This window comes from Onychostruthus taczanowskii, unplaced genomic scaffold (genome assembly GCF_017590055.1).
Source record: "Onychostruthus taczanowskii isolate IOZ18803 unplaced genomic scaffold, ASM1759005v1 scaffold15, whole genome shotgun sequence".
Lineage (NCBI taxonomy): Eukaryota > Metazoa > Chordata > Aves > Passeriformes > Passeridae > Onychostruthus > Onychostruthus taczanowskii.
This window is the reverse complement of record NW_024498685.1, coordinates 13,672,904-13,699,421: the sequence shown is the minus strand read 5'-3', so window position 1 is coordinate 13,699,421 and position 26,518 is coordinate 13,672,904. Positions and strand designations below refer to the sequence as shown.

At 36.7% G+C, this 26,518-nt stretch overlaps 1 protein-coding gene across 1 annotated transcript; it reads left to right on the top strand.

Annotated features, from left to right (window-relative positions):
• The first annotated feature begins 348 nt into the window (after positions 1–348).
• On the top strand, positions 349–17,248 carry LOC121332804 (solute carrier organic anion transporter family member 1C1-like). Its single transcript, XM_041398615.1, has 14 exons — positions 349–459; positions 1,628–1,769; positions 1,866–1,998; positions 2,901–3,028; positions 3,266–3,412; positions 5,624–5,722; positions 6,704–6,940; positions 8,051–8,215; positions 10,008–10,203; positions 12,540–12,705; positions 13,326–13,507; positions 14,878–14,942; positions 16,157–16,274; positions 17,026–17,248. The coding sequence occupies exons 1-14, from the start codon at positions 349–351 to the stop codon at positions 17,246–17,248; spliced, it is 2,112 nt and encodes a 703-aa protein (XP_041254549.1).
• The last annotated feature ends 9,270 nt before the right edge of the window (positions 17,249–26,518 follow it).

The window sequence follows — 26,518 nt, the reverse complement described above, 5'->3', positions numbered from 1 at the left end:
CAGCCTTCAGCTGCCTGGGGACTTCCTTTTTCCACAGAGATTTCTAAAAATCTTCAGTGAGTTATCCATAACTTTTCCATCTGTCCAAGAAAGTCCTGGAGCCTTTTAGAAAGCAGATTTCACAAATCAGGTGCAGCAGTCCTTAATTAATTGCAGTCGTTACTTTGAGCACTCTTTAATGATGAGAAAAGATGTCAATGTGCAGATATCTCAAGCAGTGTCTCACCACTGAGTATGTCTGAAAAATATTGGAACATGCAATTCTTATGGCAATTCTTATGGCAATAATAGTTAAACTTAGCAATATTTTTCAAACAGGAAACATTTCAGACGTGGAGAAGGAAAATCATGGACAGACCAATCACTGCTGGCCAGCTGAAAGAAAAATCACTGTTCCAGGACACTGATGGCAGCGCAGCTCCTGCCAAGACTGTGTGCCATAATTGTTCAAAGCTAAAGGTAGGGAAGAGCCCTCACCACATATTTTCTCTGGAACACTGAATTGCCATTTGAAGTCCTATCAAAATTCAGTTATGTATGGCACTGCTTGGTGCTGTGTGTGGTGGGAAAAATGGTCTGGGCTTCATCCATAGGGGGATGGAAGGGGTTTGGGCAGCAGGGGAGGGAGGGGATTCTGCCCTGCTCTGCTGAAACTCCACCTGCAGGGCTGCCTCCAGCTCTGGGGTCCCAGCACAGGAAGGAATGGAGCTGCTGGAGCCAGCCCAGAGGAGGGACATGGAGGGATGGAGCAGCTCTGCAGGGAGGAAAAGCTGGAGAATTGAGAGTGGAGAAGGCTCAGGTCTCACCTCCTTGTGGCCTTCCAGGACCTGAAGGAACCAACAAGAAAGATGAAGAGAGAATATTGACAAGGGAGAATGGCTTCAAACTGACAGAGAGTGGATTTAGATGGGATATTAGGGGGAAAATCTTCATTGTGAGGGTGGTGAGGCCCTGGCACAGGCTGCCCACAGAATCTGTGGATGCCTCACCCCTGGAAGAGTCCAAGGCCAGGTTGGATGGGGCTCTGAGCAACCTGGTCTGGTGGAAGGTGTCTCTGCCCATGTCTGGCTGTGGGACAAGATGATCTTTAAGGTCCCTTCCAACCCAAACCATTCTTATTCTATGGTTGTGATTCCAAACACACAGAAGTCAATAAATGTGCTCAGAAGTTGAAAAATGAGGTCATATTTTACTAACAATTAATTTAGAGGTGTGCTATAGTCACAGTGGTAGTTGCAGATATATCTTTTTATTCGTGTGTTTTAGAACAGGAGAAGGAGAGGTGATAAGATGTGAGTACCAGATATGAGTATGTGATATAATTGCCAGAAATAAGCAACATTATGCTGCAAGTTTTCCTAAGGAAGGAAACAGCTGGACCAATATGTACTAGAAAGTTAGAAGGTGCATACCACCAATGTCAACTTTCGTTCTCTTTGAAGTAAAATTGAGGCCACCCTGATAAAGAAAGTAAATTCTGTTTTAATGATAACAGGAGGAAGATTCTCCTCACAGAGAATTAGAAAGCAAAGCATATGATTTTTGTGCTTCTTGAGTGGGTTGCTCAGGCATCCAGCCATAAATCAAAAAATGTTACTTTGCAAACTCAATTATTTTCTCTCTTCAGATATTTCTTGGAGCTCTAGCTTTTTCCTTTTTTGCCAAAGGATTTTCTGGAAGCTACATGAAGAGCATGTCCAGTCAAATTGAAAGGAGATTTGAAATCTCATCATCGATTGTTGGCATTATTGATGGCAGCTTTGAGATAGGTATATGTATTTTGAAAGTGGATAAGTGCTTCTTAGTACATTTTCACTCCCAAAAAACCTATTTTTTTGTGCTTGCCCTCTCTCCTGTTGATGCAGGTAACTTAATGGTGATGGTGTTGGTGAGCTACCTTGGACCAAGAGTTCACAGGCCAAAAATAATTGCTGTTGGGTGTCTCATCATGTCTGTAGGAGCTTTTTTGTCAGTGATGCCTCAGTTCCTAATGGGACGGTAAATATGGAGATTTTCATGTTATGCACTAATGGAACTTGATCATACAAAGTGGTTTTTCAAGCGTACACCTGAGTTAGAAGCTTGGCAGCAGTAGTTTCTTCCAGCTATTCCAACATTTTTAAATATTGGATATTTAAATATTGGCTTTCTGATTTCCTCTCTGAAAGCTTAGCTCTTGCTACAGGTAAGCAGGAGAGAAACCTCAGATTTCTTCAGAACTTATAAGTAGAGGATAAAGTGGGTTGAATTTTTCACCTGGGATGGATATAAATATAAATATAAATATAAATATAAATATAAATATAAATATAAATATAAATGTTATAAATATAAATGTTATAAATATAAATAATACAGATATAGATATTTTTAACTGTGTTTATTTTTTTATACAAGTGAACTGTAATTAGATCTTGGTGGAAAAAGTTTCTTTCTCCATGGTGGCTACTCATGATAAACTCTTTAAAATGCTGAAGATTTTAATCTAAACTTGGGGAGAATTAAATATCTAAATACCCCATTCACATTTAAGCTCTAACACATAATTGTCAGATGCAGATCATACCTTTGGTATCCTTGCATTTGCCACAAAGGTAAGACAGAGGTGCCAAAACACAGATGTGGATGAGCTCTGCCTCTGTCCTGCAGTCTAAAGAATGATCTCTGGGAGAAGATTAGTTGTTCTTTATCTCCAGAAAATATTTGGGTTAGAATCATCAGAGCATTTGAAAATGGCATGAAGAAACCCATTTTTTTTTAAGCCAAGCCCTGGAAAAGGGCCTCCCCTCCACTCTGAGTGCGAGACAGGAATAAACACGTGTGAGCACAGGGCTCAGCCACGCTTCCTGCAGAGCAAAGTCCTTCATGTGTCAGTTGTGTTTCACACAGTTGTTTTCCAGTTACAATTATGAAAGGATAACTGTTAGTGTGGACAACTCCTCCACGAGTGTGTCAGCTTGCTCCCCAGGGTCTGAGGGCCCTCCAGCCACAGATGCTACAGAAACACTCAGCACAGAGATAAATGCTGGTAAGATAAAACCCTGATGTTGGATTCTCTTCTGCTTGTCCCTTTTGGACACCCTTTTTTACTGGAAAGCAGTAAAACCCCTGCTAGAGACCACGCTATTATTATTTATATATTATATTTATATATTAAACCCACCCTATAATGATTGTTAATCCCCATATTTTATGTTATTTTACTGCTGCTGTAAAGCATTGTCAGAATTATGTTCACAGGAGTATAAATGTTTATGGCCTGCAGGATGTGAGAAAACAACAAATTCCTACCTGTGGCTTTTTGTGTTGGTGGGGAACCTTCTACGTGGAATTGGGGAAGCACCAATTATGCCTCTGGGAGTTTCATACATTGATGATTTTTCTAAAGAAGAAAACTCAGCATTTTACATAGGTAATGTACAAATTAATGATTTTTGTGCTAGACATTCTGTTCTCTAACATTTCTATAGTCAAGCAAATACTCAACAAAAAAATTATCTGGGTAACTTTGAGCTGTACAGAGACAAAAAAGCCCCAAGCAGTGCAAAAGAGGTCCCATATTTATTTTCTAGGGATAATTCCAGGATGGTGTTTTTGTTGTCCCAGAGGAGCTTCTGTGATGAAGAGAAGCATAATCAAATACTCATTTCCCCAAAGTGCAAAGTCATATCTGGCCTATCAACTTTGGTACCACACCTTCAGAGAACCAAATTCTCCCTAATCACTATTTCACAGATAAGGGAATGATCCTTAACGTGAGGATCTCTAATGAAGTCACAATTAATTACAGCAATGTCAATGTGTTCCAGGAGATCTTACCTGACTTTTTGTATTTCACATGCAGCACACTGCATGTGAAATACAAAAAATAATTTGTATTACAATTAAAAAAAATACAATTTCTAGTTAAAACCTTTTAAAGTCACTCTTTGCTGAAGGAAAAACAACACCTCTCCAGGGTGTTGTAACAAATCCTTTCTAATTGGGGCTTTGATCTTGTTTTGACGGCTCATAACCTATTGCCCAAGACAGAGAGACTTACACCCAAGATAATTAATTTGTTGGCAAACTGATTTGGCAGCAGGGGGTGTTTGTGTGACCTGAAGTCAATTTGGTGAAACTGAGCTGGTCAGAAAGACAGTGAGACACAGGAAGAGCTCAGCATGTGATGCTACAGGGTAAGGCCATAGCCAATGTCTTCATTTGGGAATGAGGAAATCTGCAGGCTGAAGAAAATGGAAGTGTTGTGGAGTTAGCTGTCAAAAACAGGCATTCCACTCAGCAGTTATCCAAAATAGTTGTAATTGCCTTCTGATTAAAGGTATCTTAAAAAGTTTAGCTGAATATTTTCCTTGTCAGAATTTAATGTGGGAGAGATTGAGACAGGATGGGGACTACTGGGCAAGGGAGATGAAAAAGATAATGTAAACATGGATTCAACCAAAATGGAAATTCATTTACACCACAGAAATAAAGTATTTAGTTTACAGTTTATTAATATATTTCATTTTTACATTCAGAATAGCAGTTTTCAGTCACTTATTCCATTTTGGTGGACTGAATCACTTTGTAAACAAAGTGAAAGTTGAAACAGTCTTTTCCATAGAACAGAACTTTCTTTTCTTGGCTAACTTTAATACTTTTCTACATCTTGTTTGTCATCATCTGGCTGAATCAATCTATACTCAGTGTTTTTGTAAAATACAAGCAACAAAAAAAATTGTCCTGTAATAAAAAAAGTCAGTCAAGGCTTGCTGATGAATTTTGAGCATTAATCTCGTTGTTTTACCCCGAATAAGAAGTCTCGTCTTTGTCTCTCCTTTTTCTTTTGCCCTTTAATGTTTTGTTGAGTAAGAACATAAGTTATTTTGAGGCAGAGACAGCATTTTCTTAATAGAATGAACTAAAATAATTTTGGTAGACTTGTGGTGACAGCAATAATATTAGAGTTGCCATGGGAAGGAACAGAAAATTTAGCATATTTGTTAAGATGTAACAATTTATTACAGAACTTCTGGGTGATAAACTGAGCAATCACTACATTCAGAAGAGAGTTTGCAAAACCAACTCTCTCAGGAGGAAAATCTCTGCAGTAGAACACAACAGGATTTACAGAGCACAGTGCTGGATGTGGGCAAGGACTTACAGGCATTTGGTAAAGAATTCCTTCATTTCTAATGGAATGAAGCCTTCTGCAACTTCAAGGTGTCACTTCTGCTCTAGAATTCAGGACTCCAAATTACTGAGCTGTAGTTTGATCCTGTCACCTGCTCACAACTAAATTTCAACACAACAGCACAAAGGGGCGAGGGAGTGTGAGAACATATGCTTGAATTATTTAGAAGATATTTTATGTCGACTACCACCAGCGGTAACCAAAAATCAAATTGTGCTTTATTTACACATCCAGTCAGCAGTGTGGATTTCTGGCAGCTTTCACAGCTTATTCATTTGCTCCTAGGGGCATCCCACCTTCTGATCTCCACCACAGCCGTGGTGAGGGCAGCTTGCCCCTCAGGACATTCCGTAACGGCCTGCTCCTTCCTCTCTCCTTCCCTCGCCCTCACAGAGGAAGGCTTGCCGTGGCCATGCAGTTTTTTGCTCAATCTCCCTTCTCCTGCAGGTCTGGTGAGATCCTCGGGCATGTTTGGGCCAACGCTGGGCTTCCTGCTGGGCTCCTTCTGTGCCAGCCTCTGGGTGGACGTCGGCGTCGTGGACACCGGTGAGGGACCACGGCCACCGCCGTGGGGTGGCATGGCCAGCCAGAAGCTGTCTGGGTGGAGCAACCTCCGTGCCAAGAAGCGCCTTCCCAGCTCTCTGCCCCCCCCAAAAAACCAGGGGCTCTCTGGAGAGCTTTTCCAGCTCAAAAATCGAGGTTTTAAAACCTGGTGTTGGAATAGGCCTTGAAAAACGCCCACTGTTTTTTTTTAATGCTCGCACACACACTTGTTACGCCCTTGCTGTGCGGCTGAGGACAAAGGATTGGTTGAATAAAAGGCCATCCCTGTGTTGAGGGAACAGGGAAAGGCTCATGGACACTTTCAACACTTAGCAAAAAGTGTGTTCTCTTAAAAAGCATGCAGCAAGGATTCATCTCAAAATTCATGTTGTTGTTCAAATCTGTTGTCCAAACTTAAAAGTCTCTAATCCCAGGGAAAAATTGAGGAAAAACTGTAGAGTTTGGGGATGGAGAAGGAGGGCACTATGGGAAATTGAGAAAGGGAAGGAGGGTTTTTTTTTTGTGGTAAAGGTCCTTTTGCTCATTTCCCCAGACAATATTAGAGGATTGTGGCAAAGAAATGCCATTGTGGGCTTAAATGCACATATTTATTTTTGACTGCATGGGACTGATTCCCTTCAGGGATTGGTCATTCACAGCTTATCCAGAGCAGCTGTGGCTGCCCCATCCCTGGGAGTATCCAAGGCCAGGTTGGATGGGCTCTGAGCAACCTGGGACAGTGGAAGTGTCCCTACCCAAGGTAGGGGGTGGGACAAGATGATCTTAAAGGTCCCTTCCAACATAAACTATTCCATGATTCTATTATTTGAAACAAGCTGCATTTCATTCTTCTTATGGGATATAGATGACCTCTGTTCTATTTTTTAAATTATATATATGAGGATATACAGTAATGTATAATAATCTATAATAATTTATCTGCATAATGTTTACCCTATTTTCCTGTCTTTCTGTATTTTGTAGATGCCATCAGCATAAATCCTAAGGACACCCGTTGGGTTGGTGCCTGGTGGCTTGGATTGCTTATCTGTGGTGCTGTCAACTTCATTGCTTCATTGCCTTTCTGGTTTTTGCCCTATTCCTTACCAAAAGAAGGACAGAATGAAAACTTGAAGATTAGTCACTTGTCTGTTCAAGGAGATCCCTGTAAAATAGACACCCCAGCTCAGCCACAATTAAAGTTCTCAGAGGCAGTAAAAGGTGAAATATTATTGCTCAAATATTTGCATATGAATTCTGTCTCATGGATTCGTTGTGAGCTGAGCATGGACTCACACAACCTTCAGCAAAATGCAGGTTTCTGCAGTGCAAACTACCAACAAAAATGTCATTAATTTGTGCTATTTTAATTACATGTTAAGGGCGAGTTTCAGTCCTCTCCTGATGTCAGACAGCTGGGAAAAACTTGTGCTGTTTCTGTGAGCACCAGAGATGCTCAGTTTGTAGTTGTGTGGTGGTGTATTACAGCTAAAATCCCATGGTCATGGAGAGAGAGTGGGGAAAACATCCTGTCCCTCATTAATGAGCAATCCATAGTGGGCAGGTCAGGACTGGCAAGTGTTTGGCAAGGAAACTGAGGCAAATGTTTGGCAAGGAAACATGGAGCTCGTTATGGCTACCTCAGATGTTGGAGGGACTCCACTGGATTTGTAGCTCCTGTGTTTGAGCTCAGGGATGCTGAATTCATCTTATATAGGAAACACCAGATCCAACCAGCCATTGCTTTTAATTTTATATTTCTATTATTAGACCCAAGGTTTGTTTGTATATATGTGCACACCTACAGCAGATGTGTTTTGAACTCTCACCTTTTAGTCAGCTGTGCCAGAGGCAGACTACAGTCTAAATGCAGGTGTTTATGTCCACTTTATTTTAATGGATTTTAATATTCTAACCAAGGGTTCCAGAAATTATTTCTTTTTTTGGGGCCAGGTGCTTCTGTTCTCTAAACATCACCCTCTTGTGGGGTCCTTGTGTGGCTGGTGAAGGCTCCTGCTTTGGGAACCACATTTTACTCTTGGTGGAGGGTGTCAATGCTCAGTGCAGGCGCTGAGGAGGTGTGCTGTGAGCCTGAGGAGCCCTGTGATAATCCAGGATCCTGATTCCCAGCTCAGCATCCGCTGGGCTGCTCCTCCTGTCGTGTTGGCCATGAGAACTCTCACCTGAGCAATCATGTGCTGTGATAAGCACAGAATTATAGCCTGCAACGCAGCCAGCAATTAAACCAAAGTTAATTTCACTCTCTAAAGATGCCAAAACAACTCCTCTCTGTGTTTAGCAGGGTGTACAGTATTTGCCTCTCCATTGCAGATTTCTTGCCAGCACTCAGGAAGCTGTTTGGAAACCCAATTTTTGTGGTGTTCATCTTCCTCACTATTCTGCAGTACAATTCCCTTGTTGGGATAATAACCTATGAGACAAAGTTTATGGAGCAGACATTTAATGTGTCAGTGGCAAAAGCCATCTTTCTAATTGGTAGGTACCTGACTTCTTTTCAAATTCCAGTGTCAAAAAGGAAGCTTTTATTTGTTATCTCGACTTCTGTTTTAGAAGGAGCTTATGTGAACTTTTTTTTTGGTTAAAAAGAAAGCGTGTAATGGTTTCCTAATTTTCTTAGTGTATTTTGAAAATGGATGTTAATTTTAGTGTTAATTTTCCTAGTGCTCCTAATTCAGTGCTCTAGAGGATTATTAAAACTGGGTGGAAGTTTTTTTCATAGTGAGATTTGGGCTGTGTCTGTTTTCATGAGTGAAAACCACACATCAGATATTAGCTGCAGCTAAATAAAAACTAATAGAAAAAAAATGTTAAACTGTTTAATGAAATGGGTGCGTTTTTGTTTTCAGAACGACATATTGGTATAAATGTCATTTTGATTACAAATCCAAATTTTATAAGCAATAAGAAATCAAAACATAAAAGTTTGAGTCACTTCATTAATTTCAAAACTGTATTTCAGTTTTTCAGTTCCTTCAGAAATAAGTACTTTGTAAAGAAAGCGTGTAATGGTTTCCTAATTTTCTTAGTGTATTTTGAAAATGGATGTTAATTTTAGTGTTAATTTTCCTAGTGCTCCTAATTCAGTGCTCTAGAGGATTATTAAAACTGGGTGGAAGTTTTTTTCATAGTGAGATTTGGGCTGTGTCTGTTTTCATGAGTGAAAACCACACATCAGATATTAGCTGCAGCTAAATAAAAACTAATAGAAAAAAAATGTTAAACTGTTTAATGAAATGGGTGCGTTTTTGTTTTCAGAACGACATATTGGTATAAATGTCATTTTGATTACAAATCCAAATTTTATAAGCAATAAGAAACCAAAACATAAAAGTTTGAGTTACTTAATTAATTTCAAAGCTGTTTTTCTATTTACCAGTTCCTTCAGAAATAAGTGCTTTGTAGTGTTCTACAAAAAAAAATGCTGAAATTATATTACAAAAAAGTGCTTTGTATTGTTCAAAAAAAAAAAAAAAAAAAAAAAAGCTGAAATTATATTAATCTTACAGTGATTGATATGGTCTCATAATCTGGAAGGAAAACCAGGGTATGTGAGGTCATTGCAGAGCTGATATTGAATTACTTTAACCTGAAGACACAATGCCTTAGTCAGCTATAAATGTAGAAAGAACTTTCTTTTTCCTATATTTATTTTTCCTAAATGCTGAGAACATTTTACAGAAATGACCAAGGAAACCAACCAATAGTAAAACCAGAGAAAGGCCAACCCCTGCCAATAACACCTTGTCAAACCTCTCTGTTTAGCAACAAAGGGGTGTTTGTGAAATACTGAGCAGATTAAATCTAAATGCAAATCATCCCATTATTCACTCTCAGATCAAAACTGAATGCAGAGCAGAACTTCAACTTCCTTTTATGTTCCATTTTGGAAACTTTTTTGTGACTTACATAAAGTTTTATGTTTTCTTTTATATGAAGTGCATGTGAGCTAAGACATTATCAGTTACTCCAGTTTCTAACAGGCACCTGTACAGGTTTTGTTATATCTAAATGCAATATAGTAAAAAATGGATATTGAGGAGTTGAGCTTTCTAAAGTCATAATATGATTTGCAAGAGAAAATGGGGATGTGAAATTACTAGAAAGTAATATAAATCTTAGAACCTTAAAGAATCAGCCCAAGAATAGGTATCTGATACCTATTTATTCTAGAAATAGAATAAAATATACCTATTTATTTTAGAAATTTATTCTAAAAGACTCAATGCAAGTGAGAGCAGTTAAGATTTTTCTTACTGTCTCTTTGCAGGTGTGGTACTTCTACCTGTCACAATCCTGGGCATGTTTCTAGGAGGCTTCCTGATCAAGAAATTCAAGCTGCACATAACAGAAATGGCCAAGTTTGCGTGCATCACCTTCATCGTGGCCTATCTGCTGAACCTCTTGTACTTCACGTGCAGCTGTGAGGTGCTGCAGGTGGCCGGGCTGACGGCGCCCTACGCTGGGTTTGTACCCCTCCCCTGGGGCTGGGGTGGGCCACAGGAAAAAAATCCTAGATTTTGAGGCAGAATTGGCAGTCTGGAGTCACGCCTGGAGCTGGGGATGGGGAAAATATCCCGATTTTGTTTTCCGAATTTGTTTAAACTGGCTATTTATTTTTCCTAAATTATCTTTCTCCTAAATTCCCTGTTTCTGACAATATGCATATATATTCTAGCAAATTGCTAAAAAAAGATGACATTTATTACAGGCAAATTACATTTCTTTATTCAATTTCAAAGCTTTAATTTAAAGTATTGTGGGAAACGCAGGACTCTTGTATAGTTCACTAATGTGATTAAGAAGAAGTTGTTTATTGTTTACATTATATATAAGTATACATATATATACATAAAGTATATATATATGTTATATATGTTAAGTATGTGTGTATATATATATATATATATAAAGTATATACTTTTTGATTTTTTCCATTTCCGTTTCTTAGCATTTGTGATTGGTCACAGTTTAGGTGTTTCATAGTATTTTGTTACTTATTCCTTGTGATTTTGGTATTTGGTTTCTCAGCTTCTTCATTCTTATTTTAGCACAGTTTATGTTTTAGTACCTTGGATGAATTCTATAGTGCCCTGAGAAAATTCTGATAAGAACAGATACAAGTGCTGTGGCTGCTGCACACTGAGGCTGAGTTGTTCACATACATTGCTACAGGGTGGTTTGTCACATTTGGCACAGCTGCTTCTTTGGGGTGGGCCACAGAAAAAAATCCTAGATTTTGAGACAGAATTGGCAGTCTGGAGTCATGCCTGGAGCTGGGGGTGGGGAAAATATCCCAATTTTATTTTCTGAATTTGTTTAAACTGGCTATTTATTTTTCCTAAATTATCTTTCTCCTAAATTGCCTGTTTCTGTCAATATACCTAAATATTCCAGCAAATTGCTAAAAAAAGATGACATTTATTACAGCCAAATTACATTTCTTTATTCTATTTCAAAGCTTTAATTTAAGGTATTGTGAGAAATATAGGACTCTTGTATAATTGATTAATATGATTAAGTAGAAGTTGTTAATTGATATATATATAAAGTATATACTTTTTGATTTTTTTCGTTTTCGTTTCTTAGCATTTGTGATTGGTCACAGTTTAGATGTTTCACAGTTTTTTTGTTACTTAGTTCTTGTGATTTTGGTAATTGGTTTCTCAGTTTCTTTGTTATCATTTTAGCATAGTTGTTTATGATAGAAGTTGTTTGTTGTTTATTATTTACATTATATATACATATTTATATATAATATAAAATATATATATATATATATATATATTTATAGATTTTATAAACTGGTTGAGTGCAACCTCTGATGCCACAGAGTGAATAAAAAATAGCATCAACAGCAAGAGAGCATTTATTGAAAGAGCATTTACAGTTTCTCCAGGAGAACTGAGTCTGGAGAATTTGGTACATGCCAGAGTTGTTTCTGGTTAAGTGACCCATTTAGCGTTTTACTTATTTAACAATTTATATTTTGAAGACAACAGTCTAATGAGGGCTAAATCCCTCACTTATCTTCCCTACTAAGAGACATAGGGGAAATGTAGCTCACATAATGTGTGCTCGTGGCTGAGGGAAGGGAGAAGGAGGAAGAAAAGGCAAGGTTTGAACTTTTTTACCTTGCATTTGAGCTCACAGCAAGGATGATTTTTAGGAAACTGAGCACTGCTGACATGTGCTCAGAGTGTCCTGATACAGTGGCCTGGATCCAGAGAAAAATAGTCAATTGCTGTTTTGGTTTTATGTACTTTTTTTAAACTTTTATATCCTACCTCTATCATCTGGATATGGTGTGATAGGATATCATACCAAAATTATGGTTTTCCCTTGGGCCACCTCTCAGTGATAAGAGATTCTAGCTATGATTTTCTTGGGGTGAGCTTTCAAATGCAAAACTAATACCACATATTTCCACCCAGCATTTTAATTTCCATGCCTTCTCAGTGGCAACCCAAAGAAATGTTATTGCTTGATTAAAATCCCAAGAGAACTTTGCTTTAGCTGAAATTATCATGGTGTCCATACTTCACAGTGCAGATATCTGCCCATTTTGATCACTTCACTTTCCTAATGCATATATATAATATATATTTAATATATTTATATAATATTTATATATATATATATTTAATTAATATTTATATTGTGTGTGTGTGTGTGTATATATATATATATTTTTTTGGTGTTTTTTTTTTTTATTTATATATATATTTTTTTTTTTTTTTTTTTTTTTTTTTACTGTAAAGTTCCACTAAATAATTCCATAATTTCTCCTGTTGTCCTGCAGAATGAAGCACCTTTCCTCCAGCAAGCACATCTACACAGCCAGCTGCAATGCTGAGTGCAGCTGCAAGGTGGACCAGTGGGACCCTGTCTGTGGGGACAATGGGATCACATACATGACAGCCTGCTTTGCAGGGTGCAAATCATCATCTGGGACAGGAAGGAATATGGTAAATATTCCTGAAAACACTATGTTTGCAGAAGAGTGTGCAAATGCTTATATCTTCTGGCAGAAGCAGAATTGTCTGCACTGACAATACTGAAAAAGACTAACAGCATTATCAGGCTTGTATTTAAACATCCCATCAATATTCTGGCTTCATTTCAGGAAAACTGGCCTTCAAACCCATGTGTCCTGCTAACTTCAAAGCCCATTATCAATCCAAATGCTGTTTAAGCACATAAAGATCTATATGCATGGTGCATATTTGGTCCACACCTCTGTTTTTTCTTGTTGCTGTTATGCATCTTCTCCATGGGATAGCTGAGCAGAACGGCTGGATAGCAGTTCACATCTGATTTTTTTAGCTTTGACCCACTTTAAGCACACGCAGAGCACCTTGTGTTCTAGCAGAGGCATGGCTGAAACTAGAACTCCAGCTGCTTTGTGTCTCTGGAGCAGCTCAGAGAGGCTGGAGCATATCAGTGACCTGCAGAGATGATTACAGAAGGGTTTTCAGCATCAACAACAGCCAGGCTGGTATGGGCAGTGAAAAATCTAGCTGATGAAATGGTTGTTTATTGGTCCTGGATTCTGAATAAATAAGTTATTCTCATCTTCTCCTTTCAGGTGTTCCACAATTGCAGCTGTGTGGAAGGACAAGGGCTCGGGCTTGGCAATTCCTCTGCAGTTTTGGGACAATGCCAAAGAGAAAGCTGTACCAAAGCCTTTCCCTATTTTTTAGCATTACAGACTGCATGTGCATTTATTTTAGCCTTAGGAGGCACTCCTACGTACATGATTATGTTTAGGTGAAATACTTTACCTTACCTTGACCATAAAGCTTGGGGAAAGAGAAACAGAAAATGATATCTCCTATTTCATTCCTGCTGTGAGGAATGGCATGGGGATCAAATTGTGCCCCTGAGGATTTATTTGTCTGTGCTCTGAAATCCAGCTCTTTTCAGAGGCAGAGCAAAATATCTGTCCAGAAATTTAATTCCAATTTGATGCTGAGTAGATACCTTGGTGATGAAAGGGAGGGGCATTATGCTGATCCTGAATGCTGGGTTTCAATTCCAGTGACAGGGATATTTTTACCAGAGCATTGGACTTGAAATAAGATGCAATGCTAAGCCATAAGCAGTGCTGTTCACATTATTCAGAGAAAAACAGGCACCTTTGTTAAGCCTTGTGGCCTCACAATATCTTTTGTGTTGGGAGAAGTCTGATATCCCATTTTTTTTGGTCAGCTGACAGAAGCAGAATTAGAGCAGGAATATTTTTAAAATTTTCATTCCCTCAGTTGGAAAGCAGCACCACAATTTTACATTCAGAAGAAAAGACAATGTTTTGTGCCTGCCACTTGGAAATGCCTTTATCCTCCTGCCCACGGGTGAATCACAGTGGTCAGTGCACACGACTAAATAACTTGGCCCAGCTGCTGATCTCCTGCAGTATTTCTAAGTGCAGTGCACACCTGGGTTTTGGGCAAGGCTCACCTTGCTGGCCAGTTCTCAGAGCCCTAACTGGTGTGATGAGAAGCCTTTGGTGGTGATGCTGAAGAGACAACACACTGGTGTACAAACTCCAGTGCAGGGCAGGCTGGGCTCAGCAAGGCTCCCTCCTGCCCCTGTGCCAGCTCGGTGCTCCCCTCTGGGTTTTCCCAATTCTCCAGCTCACCTGATGGACACAGGCTGCTTTCCACACGCAGGAATGAGGTGTTTTTAGAGCCAGGTCACTCACATTCGCTGTCTCTCTGTAAAATGCTGGAGGCTGAGGTGGTTAAATCAACAAGGGCTGCACACTCTTGTTCCTCTGGTCATCACTGCACAGTGCAGCCCCTCATAAAGCCAGGCTTGAGCTTAATTTATGGGCCTGAACTATCTTCTTTTGGTGGGTTCTCTTTCATGTCCCTGTGCATCCTCTCCCAAAAGTATTCACAACCTGTTTTCCTTTGGTTCAAGGTGAGTTTCTGTAGATTCTTGCATTTATTTAAATGGTTGTTGTTCTGTGGAAGGAGATTCTACACCTGAATTTTTATCTGCTGGATGTTTTCAGTCAGGGTTGCAGGGGCTGTGCTGGGTAAGCACTGCTGCAGTGGGGCATGTGCAGATGTTCTCAGCGTGGCTGTGGACACGTTTTTCTTTTCCTCAACACTCTGGTCTTGTTTCCTTTCCAGATCTGTTTCGCCAGACCTGAAATCCTTTGCTGTTGGGATAGAAACTTTGGGTGGTAGAGTACTAGGTAAGGTTTAATTTCTTTGGGGGCTTTCAAGTGGGTAATCAAAAGCCAAAGAGGTAGACTAGAGGTAGCCATTGCAGTGCCCTTGGTCCAGAGAAGAACAAAATAAATTTTCCAAAATTTTTCTTTGTAAACAGACCATACATTTCAAAATGTTTGGAAGAGCTTACTACATATTTCCTGGTATTTAGATATTATGATTTCCTGGTATTTACATATTATGATCACCTGGTATTTAAATACTATTATTATGTATTTACATATTACGATTATCTCTTCAAATTTTTTTTCTACACTGAAAATAAATGAGGCAAAGGAAGCAAATTTCATTTTATTGTTGAGCTTATTTTTTTTTTTAATTGTGGACACAGCTTCAACAGTCTGCATATCCCTCCCTTTTCCTGACCATTATTCACTTAAAGCTCCCATGTACTTTGCCTATTATTTTGTTTCTTGAATTTATCTGCAATAAATTATCATTTAATTTTCAGACACATAGTCTGCCCTGCCTCAAATGAACCTTGCCTCATCTTCCCTTGTTTGCTGATTTTGAAATTTTTGGGATTTTCTGCCTTGCAGAAAAGCCCAAGTAGTCATTTGGATCTCTTTTCCAATCTCCATATTTTAGCTGAACACTGCAGAGAATCAATCTTCTACTTTTACAGGACAGTTAACTTCAGAAAATTGCACACTCTCCCTCATATTGATGACATTAAAACATTATTGTTTGTCTAAAAGAAATTCTTTCGTTACTACATAAATAGTACACTTATTACCCAATTTCTGTGGAGTAAGGCCTTAATTTCATCCCTTTGCACTGCACTAATCACCTTTTTATGGCAAGGCCTGAATATACATATCAATATACACAAATATTCATATGTCATGGCATGTAATTCCACACCAGGGATTGCAAAAGAAATGTTGGTTGTATTATTTCTTTAAACAGTGGAAGTTAAACTTCCAATAAAAATACTATTAAAGGGAATGGCTAACATTTCCCTTGCTGGATATTGTTTTAAGTCCATTGTTTTAACTCCCTTTAAGTACTTTTACTTAAGTAAATCTTGCCATCTCAAGCCTGGAACTGGATGTTTAGTCCCATTCTATGCAGGCATAAGCAAAAAACCTGGAGATTCACTTCCTCACTTCTGTACATGACACTAAATGATGAGATCTCCATGTGTGAGATCATGTAATGAGAATTTTCTTTGCAGGAGGACTCCCAGCCCCTATTTATTTTGGTGCCTTGATAGACGAGACCTGCTTGAAATGGGGGACAAAAAGCTGTGGGGGATCAGGATCCTGCCGAGTGTACGACACAAAAGAGTTCAGGTAATCCTCACTGGGCTTTGGGAATCTGAGCAGCAGGGACAAGGTGGAATTTCCTCCTGCCAGCTGTCTGATTAGGGTCTAACAGCACCACTGCTCCTTACTCTGACTAGACCTCACTAGGTAAATAAACCAAATAATTTTTATTCAGTCTGGCATCTAAAATTGCAGGGTGCTGCCTGAAGTCACGAGAATCAGTTCTTTTGTCCTACTCTGCACTGAATAATGAAATAAGTGCACTGAGGAGCTCTGTGACACTTTGGCTTTGTGGGGTGCTGAAAAACTGTGGAGCACGTGTAGCTCTGCAGATTCTCTCCCTCATCCCTCATTTGTTTGTTTCCTGCTGTGTAAGAGATCTCACAAAACCCCCGTGGAGGGAGGGCACGAGTGGCTGGGGAATGTGGCCGGGAGCACCGAGTGTGCCAGGGAGGAGCAGGGCAAGGACAGGGACGGCAGGCAAAAAGGCCCAGCTGGTGCAGCTCCCCTTTTGTCAGCCCTAAAATAGAGTCTGCTGGATGGCAGCACACCCCAGACACTTCTGCTGCAAGTCTGAGACCTGATTAGAGCCTGTCTGGGGCTAAATATCACGAGGTCATTTTCTTTCTGCCTGTTATTTCCTATTTTCAAATGTGGAGCAATACCTGGCTGAGAATAGATGGTTTTGTCAAGCTGCTCTTTATATCTCACTTGGTCCCATACAGAATTGGAAAGTTTTATTAATATAAATGTATTTTGCTCCTTTTTTTCCCCCTAGGAATGTGTATCTTGGCCTCATTGCAGGACTTCGGGCAGGATGCTGTCTCTTGTATATAGTGCTCTCTGTTTTAATTATGAAACGCTTCAAACCAGATGGCAAAGAGAAGGCAGATATTAAAAATGCAGAAAGAGCAACCAGCAAAGAACCAGAAACTGCCAACAAAAGAGAAATTCTTCCTGGTTCAAGAACCTCAGAGGAGAGCGAGGAAACTTATATGTAAAAAAAAAACCAAACAAAAACAAGGTCTTTTGTAACTTTGCCTGTGCTCCAGTTTTTCTGAGCACAAAAGGGGTCTAAGTACAGACTTCAACAACTAGTTTACATTTTGAGAGTTCAAAAAGTATCTTTGAACATTGGCTTTTTATTTGCTTCACCCTATCTTCTTCCTTTCCTCATCTGAAACAACAATAAGGGGAAAAGGTGTTCAAAATTTTGGGGAAGTCTCCCATCCTCTTGCTCTCAGTCCCTTTCTAGACCAACAGTAGGACAAGCCAAATTTTTACAAGTGCCATAAATTTGATTATGATTGAAAAATCAAGAAGAAATCCACAATAAGCTGCTTTGACATTTTTTTTCAGTGACTCTATTTCAAGTCCTCTTGCTCTGTATTTAGTCCTGCAGCTCCACACAGGCAATCAAGATTCACTCTGCCTTCTCTGATGGCCTCTCGTGAGCCGAGCTCCTTGTTCCAGCCATGGCCAGGTGAGACCCCAGGGCTGTCAGTGAGCACCCTCTGAACTCAAACTGCACCACAGCTCTGGGGTTTGGCCTGAAAAACAGCCACAGTGGAAAGCAAATGAAGTTTGTAAATGAAGTTTTGAAGCAAAGCGTGTTCAACAGTCAAAGTGGAGAGCAAATGAAGAAAGTGGTGTATTAATTTTTTTGCAGCATATCTCAGTTATGGGTTTGAGAAAGATTACTCTAAACTGATGCAATAAAGTGATAGGTGTTTAAGTTTCTTTGATTTTTTTTTGGGGGGGGGGGTTTTGTGGTTTTGGGTTTTTTTTGTTTTTTTTTTGTTTTTTTGTTTTTTTGTTTTTTTTTGTTTGTTTGTTTGTTTGTTTTTTGTTCTTTTGGGTTTTTTTGGTGTTTGTGTGGAGGGAAGGGAGGGCATTTGTATCCAAAGGACCACTGTATTTGTACCACATATATAAAAATTTCCTTCAGTAAACCTTGAAACACGGTGCTGAATACTTGAAAATTCACACCTTTCCACAGGCAGCCTTGTCCAGATGGAAGCTTTATTAAAGGAAGATCCCAACAGTTATTAAAAGGGGAAAGAAATGTCTAAAAATATTATTAGTGTGATTTTTTTATTGACAGCCCTCAGGAAGCACCTTTGCAATAGGATCAAACCTACTGCAGATTTTCTCTCCATCACCACAGGCTTTTTGCTTTATTTTCTGGAGGAGGGTGTCTCTTCTTCCTGCAGTGCTGTGCAGAAACCTAAAACTAGGGAACAAAATTTCTTCCCTAATTTTAAACTTCCTTAGGATATGGAAGAGAGATAATGGACATAAAGAAAATCTACCACACTTTATCTGAGAAAGTAGCAGATGGAGAGCTAAAGAGAGGGATTCTCTGTATTAAATGATTTTCTGACCTTTGCTTTACTATTTGCTCAGATGGGATGGGAAAAGGGTTGGATTCTCACTGAAAGGAAGCTCCTCACATCCTGGCCTTTGGGGATGGATTTGATTGCATTTTATTGCTTAAAGACCATGAGCAGCACATGTAGGCATTGTTTTTTACATTCACAGCTCTGATTAGAAACTGCCAGCAGATCTGGGCAAGGTGTGTCTACTGTAAGAGATGAAATGGAAGGGAATCCAGTACAGAAGGCATCAGTAATGCATCTAGGCCTGGAAATCATTAAAGAAAAATCCAAGTTCCAGAAACCTCAGGAACTGCACACAGAGAAAATAATGGTGTGTCATTCTCCTTCTGTAAGCAGTATTTTAACTTTGAATAAATGCCCTGGCAGCTCTAGAAACACTCATCTACGCCAGACACAGAGTCAGTCAGGTGACTCATGCTAACATCATTTCCCTTTGACTTCTGTTGGTTGGGTATTTATTTCTGGACACTGTTTTTTTTTTTTTTTTTGTTTTTTTTGTTTTTTTTTTTTTTTTTTTTCCTTTATATTATAGGGTGTTTTTTGATGGGAACATCTTGATTTTCCCAGGAGGCAATGTTTTAGCAAAGGTGCTTTGATAATTGATGTCAGACTGGAAATGAAATTCTGGTCAGATCTGATGATTCATGCCCAGATATTTACCCCAGATGAAACTCAGCAAAGTGAGGCTTTTCAAACAAATAAGAATTACCATCATTCTTCATAACTGTCCTGAATTGATAATACACAAGCCCTGCCACAGGTAGTATTAAATGAGCCTCTCACTCAGCATTCTGAGAATTGCAAGGCTGTCTCACTTCCCTGTGTTTCCCTGTTTTTTGAGTACAAATCCAGCACTCTCCTGTGAACAGAAGGTAGAAGTTTCTTCAAGGGAACAGCTTGTAGTTCAACAGCCAGCTAGTAAAGAACATGCAAAAAATTAAATAATTGGTGATCAACCAAGTGAGATTTTTCCAAAAGTTTTTTATCTCCTTGCTTCTCACAATACAGAAGAAGTAAAAATGCTCTCCCTTGTAATTCCTCCTGCTCCAAAGGCAAGGCTTCACCAGCCTGAGAGGCAGAGGGGGCCCTGGGGCTCTGGTTTGATTGCAAAATCACATTATTGACTCTGGGATCAAAACTGGCATCTTTGTCCTGTGTCTGAGCCCCACCACTGGGAAAATCCTCCAGGAAAGAAGAAAAACCAGTTGTTTTCCAAGTTCATGAGAGAAATTGTTAACCAAGAAAGCCATTTTGGAGGCAAATTTGCAACTTCACCATGCCAGGCGTGCTTTCAGATACAGACTACTAACATACATTTTAGGGATCATTGTACAGAAATCATGGTAAAATCAATGGGCAAATAAAAAAGGCAGGGAGTTTTCATCAGTCTGTGGGAGATTTAAGGGCATGAGCCTTGTGTTTACCCAACTCTTCCTTGAGGATATCAGAAAGCCCTTTAATGGCATTTTCAAAGTCCTTCTGCCAGAAAAACTACACAAGACAGAAGACAGCTCAGTTATCTGGCATTTCTTTGTTTTTAGATGTACAATTGAGCAGACATAATGACCTATGACTACCTGGTTTTGAGATGTTTTCTTGCTGTTTAACAAAAAAATAGAAAAAAAAAAAAAACCAGCATCCCTAAACCCACAGTTTTCTGTATGCATTAGGATCATGTACCCTATAAAAAAACCAAGGCTTCCTATAGCTTTTGTGTCCCCATTATCAACATTATCCTGTCTGTCCTGGCACAAAAATAAGTTGGGAATAAAGTACTGGTTATTGCAGAATAAACAGAAAATACCTCAGGCTGTCAACATAAATTTAAAGCTTTCAAAATATTTTTCTAACATAGGTAACATTAGATTTAGTCTACCAGTTTTCACTGTAGAGTATATTGTCATTTTGCCTTCCTCAAGTTTGAAATATTGTCATTTTTTTTTTTTCCAGCTGAAACTCTTAATAAAGATCTGAATAATATGGTTTTTTTTTTTTTCCCCCAGTGTTACTTTCTATTTAATGAACGTATTTATTCTGAAGTACATAAACATAAATAAATCACAGTTCAAGGAGAGGATTGTTTTGTAATGGGACTAAGTGTGGGTTTGGTTTTTTTTTTTGTTTGTTTTAGTTAGGTGTTCTAAACATTCTGTAATGTGATTTCACTTGTAGTGGAAAACTAAGTCAGTCTTGAGTGATTGAGAATATCAGAAAGCAATGGGTGATCAAATTTCTTCAGTTCAGTTTAATGAACTGTAATGAGTAATTGTATATATGTATAATTGAACTCTGAATTGTATGTACTGTATATATTTGTAATTGAATTTGAATAAGGTTATTGTTACAGGAGAAATACAGGTCGTGACAAAATATTCTGATGGAATCCTTGAGATTTGCTCAGAAAAATAAATCGCATTTTGCAGAAAAAAAACCCCTGGGAAGTGCTACTGAAATTCTTATGACAGATCTGCATCTTAAACCAGAGACAATCTGAGTCAGTGACTGTCATTGCTAAATAATTCCATTTATATAAAATGCAGCATTTCCCTCTCTGAAGTCACCAGACAGGAAATAATCAGAAGAGTTTCACGTTTCTCAGTAGGAAATGTTGCTGTGAAATGGATGAGTGCTCTTGTTATCTGCAAGAGCCATAAATGACTCAATCTCATTTGAATGCGTGTTTATTTTAATCTCATCTTATCGCTGGAACGCTGATGTTCCATATCACTACCTCTAAAATTAGTATTACACCAGGTCACATAATCACAGACTTGGTGCTGGGTCCTGGCTGAGCTGACAAGATCAATGAAACCTGAGATATTACCCCGTACTGATGACAGGTGATAGTAATAATTAATAATAATAATAATAATAATAATAATAATAATAATAATAATAATAATAATGACAATACTGTGATCTGAAATAGCCCAGGTTTTCTGTATCGATTGCTTCAACATTTTTCTCAAAGCACCAGGTACGTGAGGCACAAAACCATCTCTTAAACATAATAAATAAATAGATGATTATATAAAATATTATTCTTCACAAGGTTTTTTTCACAAGATTATAACAGCCAAATAGAATATTGTATTAGAGATATAGAATATGATACTGTACATATAAAATAATATAATATATATATTATATAGCATATGTATACTATATAATATACTAGATATTATATTATAATACTATATATAATATTATAGAGGTATATAATATGTTATATATAAATATTACATTATATAATAATATACTATAAATATTTGTATATTCTAATCGTTATTAAAATTATAATATAATATATAATTATATATTATACATATTATGATTATTAATTAAATATGAAGTAATTATGTATACATTAATACTATTATAATAATACATATAATAAATATTTTTCATTTATAATACATATTTAAATTATCATAATCATATAGTAATATAAAATATTATAATATAATTATAAAAACTATATTTACTACATATAATATAATATTAATAATATAATATCTATAACATATAAGATAAAATGTATATATATAACATTGTATGCATATATGTTATATATAATATATGTTATATATTATATATGTTATATATAATATTATTATATTGTGTATAATATGCATTGTATTCTATATTATATTATACTATTATAATAAAATATTACAGTTTTAGAATTATATGTTATATATTATTCATACAATTAGTATAACTATCAAAAAGTATTATACATTATGTAATTATTACTGCAATATAATTACATTAAAATATACATTATTATATTATATATAATATATATATTTTATTAGTTATAGTCACTGCTCTAATTATAAATATATAACATAATATAATATATATAATATATACTATATGCTATATTGAATAATTATATATACAAATATAAAAATAATAATACATATAAGAATAACACATTCATAATAGATATTATAATAATTATAATAACTACATAATAATATATAATAGGAGAATAGGAGAATATTATTTAATAATTATATTTATTACATATAGTGTAATACAAATAATATCTATAATATATTTTATAAAGAAAATATAAATATAACATTGTCTATAATATTATATATATTAACATTATAATATTATACAGTGTATTTCCGATATTAAGATTTTATTATTTATAACTTTATTGCATAAGTATACTATAGTATATAATATCTATCATTATATGTATTAGAATATTATAATACATTAAAATATTATTCTATCATGAAATTATATATATTGATATAATTTATATAATTGTTATAATTATATTATGCTATATATAATATAATTATTACATTATTATTATAGTATTAATTATTATCAAAATATTTGAAATTTTTATTATTTTAATGTATTGTTATAATTATGATATACGTTATAATTGTTATAGACACATATAATCGTTTATGTAATATATAAATGCTTTTGTAATATATAATTATATTGTTATATATGTATATATTATTATAACATTGTCTATTATAAGTTATTATATAGATAAATACTTTGGTATAATGTTATATATTATTAATTATAGATATATGTTTATATTTGTATATTGTTATAATTGCTATATATTTTATAATTGTTATAGACACATATAGTTATTTGTGTAATATATAATTGTTATATTGTTACAAATGTATGTATTGTTATAATATTGTCTAAGTTATTATATATATAAATACTTTGTTATAACATTATATATTATTAATTATAGATATATGTTTATATTTGTATATTGTTATAATTGCTATATATTTTATAATTGTTATAGACACATATAGTTATTTGTGTAATATATAATTGTTATATTGTTACAAATGTATGTATTGTTATAATATTGTCTAAGTTATTATATATATAAATACTTTGTTATAACATTATATATTATTAATTATAGATATATGTTTATATTTATATATTGTTATAATTGTTATGTATTTTATAATTGTTATAGACAATTATTTGTGTAATACATAATTGTTGTATTGTTATATATGCATATATTGTTAAAATATTATATGTTATTATATATAAATACATTGTTATAATATTATATATTATAAATTATGATATATAAATGTTTCTATTTTTATATTGTTAAAACTGTTATATATTTTATAATTGTTATATATACATATAATTGTTTGTGTGATATATAAATGTTTATGTGATATATAATTGTCATTTCCAGCTCAGTTTTCTCTCTGACTCCATAGTGTTGATGGAGACTGACCTAAGAGCTGAAGATACAAATGGCAAGTTTGGTAGAAATACCACAATTTACACTTTTTAAAAATCTCCTATAGATCCCAGAATACATCTTCTGAGAGAAAAACTGAGGATCAGAAGGGAACAAACCTAATTCCTGGTGGTCACTGAGCTGTCAGTGCAGGGGGTGAGTGGCAGCAGCTCCCAAAGCAGGGATTACAGGCAGGGGAGGAATTCCTGCCCAGGATTTTCCCCCTCAAGCTGCACCGTGCAGGAACTCATCCAGCAAAACCACAAACAGCCCCAGCCCTGCCTGCAGCCCCTGCCCAGAGCTTCCCTTTTTTTGGAATCAGCTGGGCTGGATAATTTGCAGATTTTCATTATTAATACCAAGTTTAATTAATTGGGGCAATTTACCCTCTTTGCTGTAATCAGTTCTGTTCCTTGTACTTCCAGTCCTTTTTCCTTGCCCTCTGAATTTGGCTTTCAAAATAACACCTAAGAGCTGATGTCTTGCAAACATCTCTGCACTGTGTTTTGATTACTGTTTTCACCATTTCATCTGTTTGAGGAGGTAGAATAACTCAGGTCGTACGTGGATTTGACACATTTTTATTTTGATTTTCGGCCCGTCCCCACTTCCCTAAGTACATGCTGCCACGTCAGTTTTCTGCAGTTCTACATTTGTTGAAATGCTCAGTCCTCCCAAACCTTTTAAGGATCGACAGGAGCACGTTTGTTCAATAAATTCCCTGCTGTTTCTTTCCATGCCAATATTGACTTTTTTTTTTGCAAGTTCAAATTGACTGCAGAGTGCATCCCATCAGTGTCATCAATACAGAGATAAGGACAACTGACCCAAAACCTGGTTTTCCAGCCCTGCTAATGCTTGGCTGACCTTAAGGAGCAGCTGTTGAATTCCTATATCCCTGGAGGATTTGTCAAACAGGGCAGGAATGAGGGCATTTGTGAGACCTGGATGGCAAAAGCTTTTCTTACTCCCCACAGTGCTTCTTTTTAACCAACTCAACGCGTTCCTGAAGTCTAGGAAAACAACAAACAACTTCAAATCCTGTGTATTAAAATGAGGATTAAAAAAAGACTGGTGGGCTGAAATTAATGATGATTCAGAAATGAGTCAGCTATTGAATTCTCCTTCAAAAAATCTGTTTTCAAGAAGGGGAAAAGAAAAAAGAATAGTATGAATAATTGGAAACTAAGGAGCTTTTGCAAGTAAATACTTGCAGCTGCTTAGTGGAATTCCAGTGGAATTCCAGAAAGCATGCACAAGAAGGAGCACCAAGAAAACAAATCAGTACTTTTACTGCAGTTACCTTTTAAAAATATTGATAACTGTTAGGATTTCAGTGAAAGCAGCAAACAATTTGACATTTTGAAAGACTTGAGAGATCTGACTGCATGTGGGACATTTATCCTCGAAGGGAGTTGAGCACAGCATCCATCCCTGGTCAGGTTGTGACCCCAATCCCACTCAGGGTGGGCCTCACAGAACTCTAGGCTGTCCCTTATATTTTCACATTTCACACTGATGCATTAAATTTATGTTTTCTTTCAAATTCCAAGACTTTTATTAGAAAGGAAAATGCATCTGTTTGTTTGAAACTAAAGTTGGTTCTGTTGTTCTGCTGCACTGGATATATATTATTTATAAATATAAAGCTTGTCAGATGGGCATTTTGCTAAAAAACTCACTTGATAAATTCTGAAATTTATAAAAAGAATAGTGATAACATTTAACACTGCTTTAGGTGACACCTCCCAGTTTGGACAAAAATAAAATTATTCACACCTGATGGACTGGCATCAGTAGAGGCCTTTGTCACAAAAACAAAACTGACAGATTTTTTTATCTTTGTGTCATATGTCTGTGATGTATTTTATTGCCTGTAGATTGTACTCTAGAATAAACCTATGGCAACATCCATGGGTTGGAATAGGTAAAAAAACCCAATACATAAAAAATAATGAGCTTTTCTCATGTTTTGCATTGGTTCAGACATAAAGCTCTACACACAGACTTGGGAAACCACTTTATTTTTATTTTTAATGTGTTCCAGCTTTCTCTTGAAGAGGAAGTACTAAAAAAATAAAACAATTAAAAAGGGGAAACATCTTAAGTAAACCACGCTTTGCTAAAAGGTATTTCTGTATTGATTTTGGACATCAGGTACTTCTTAAAAAGTGGGAAAGATTCCTCACAGCTATTTTCTCCAGCAGTAATAGAAAAGACAAAAATAATTCCCTTGCCTGCTTTAGGCACAGCAAGTAGCAAGATGGGAAAAGACTCCTCTTCTTTTCCTGTGTTTTTCTCCTGCCCATTGTGCAAGCACTGAACAATGTAAATTTATTTTAGGGTTTACAGCATGTCACCTTTGGTGTGTTTCCTCTAGGGGTGGGCACTCCACCACTTCTCTGGGCACTCTGTTCCAAGCATTTCTGACAAGAAAATATTCCTGAAGCCGAGTTTATCCTGCCCTGGCCCAGCCTGAGGTCATCTCTTGCTGATTACCTGGGAGAAGAGCCTGACCTCCCCTGGCTCCTGGCAGGGATCTGTAGAGGCTCCCCTGAGCCTCATTTTATCCAGGCTAATGAAGAATAAAAAAA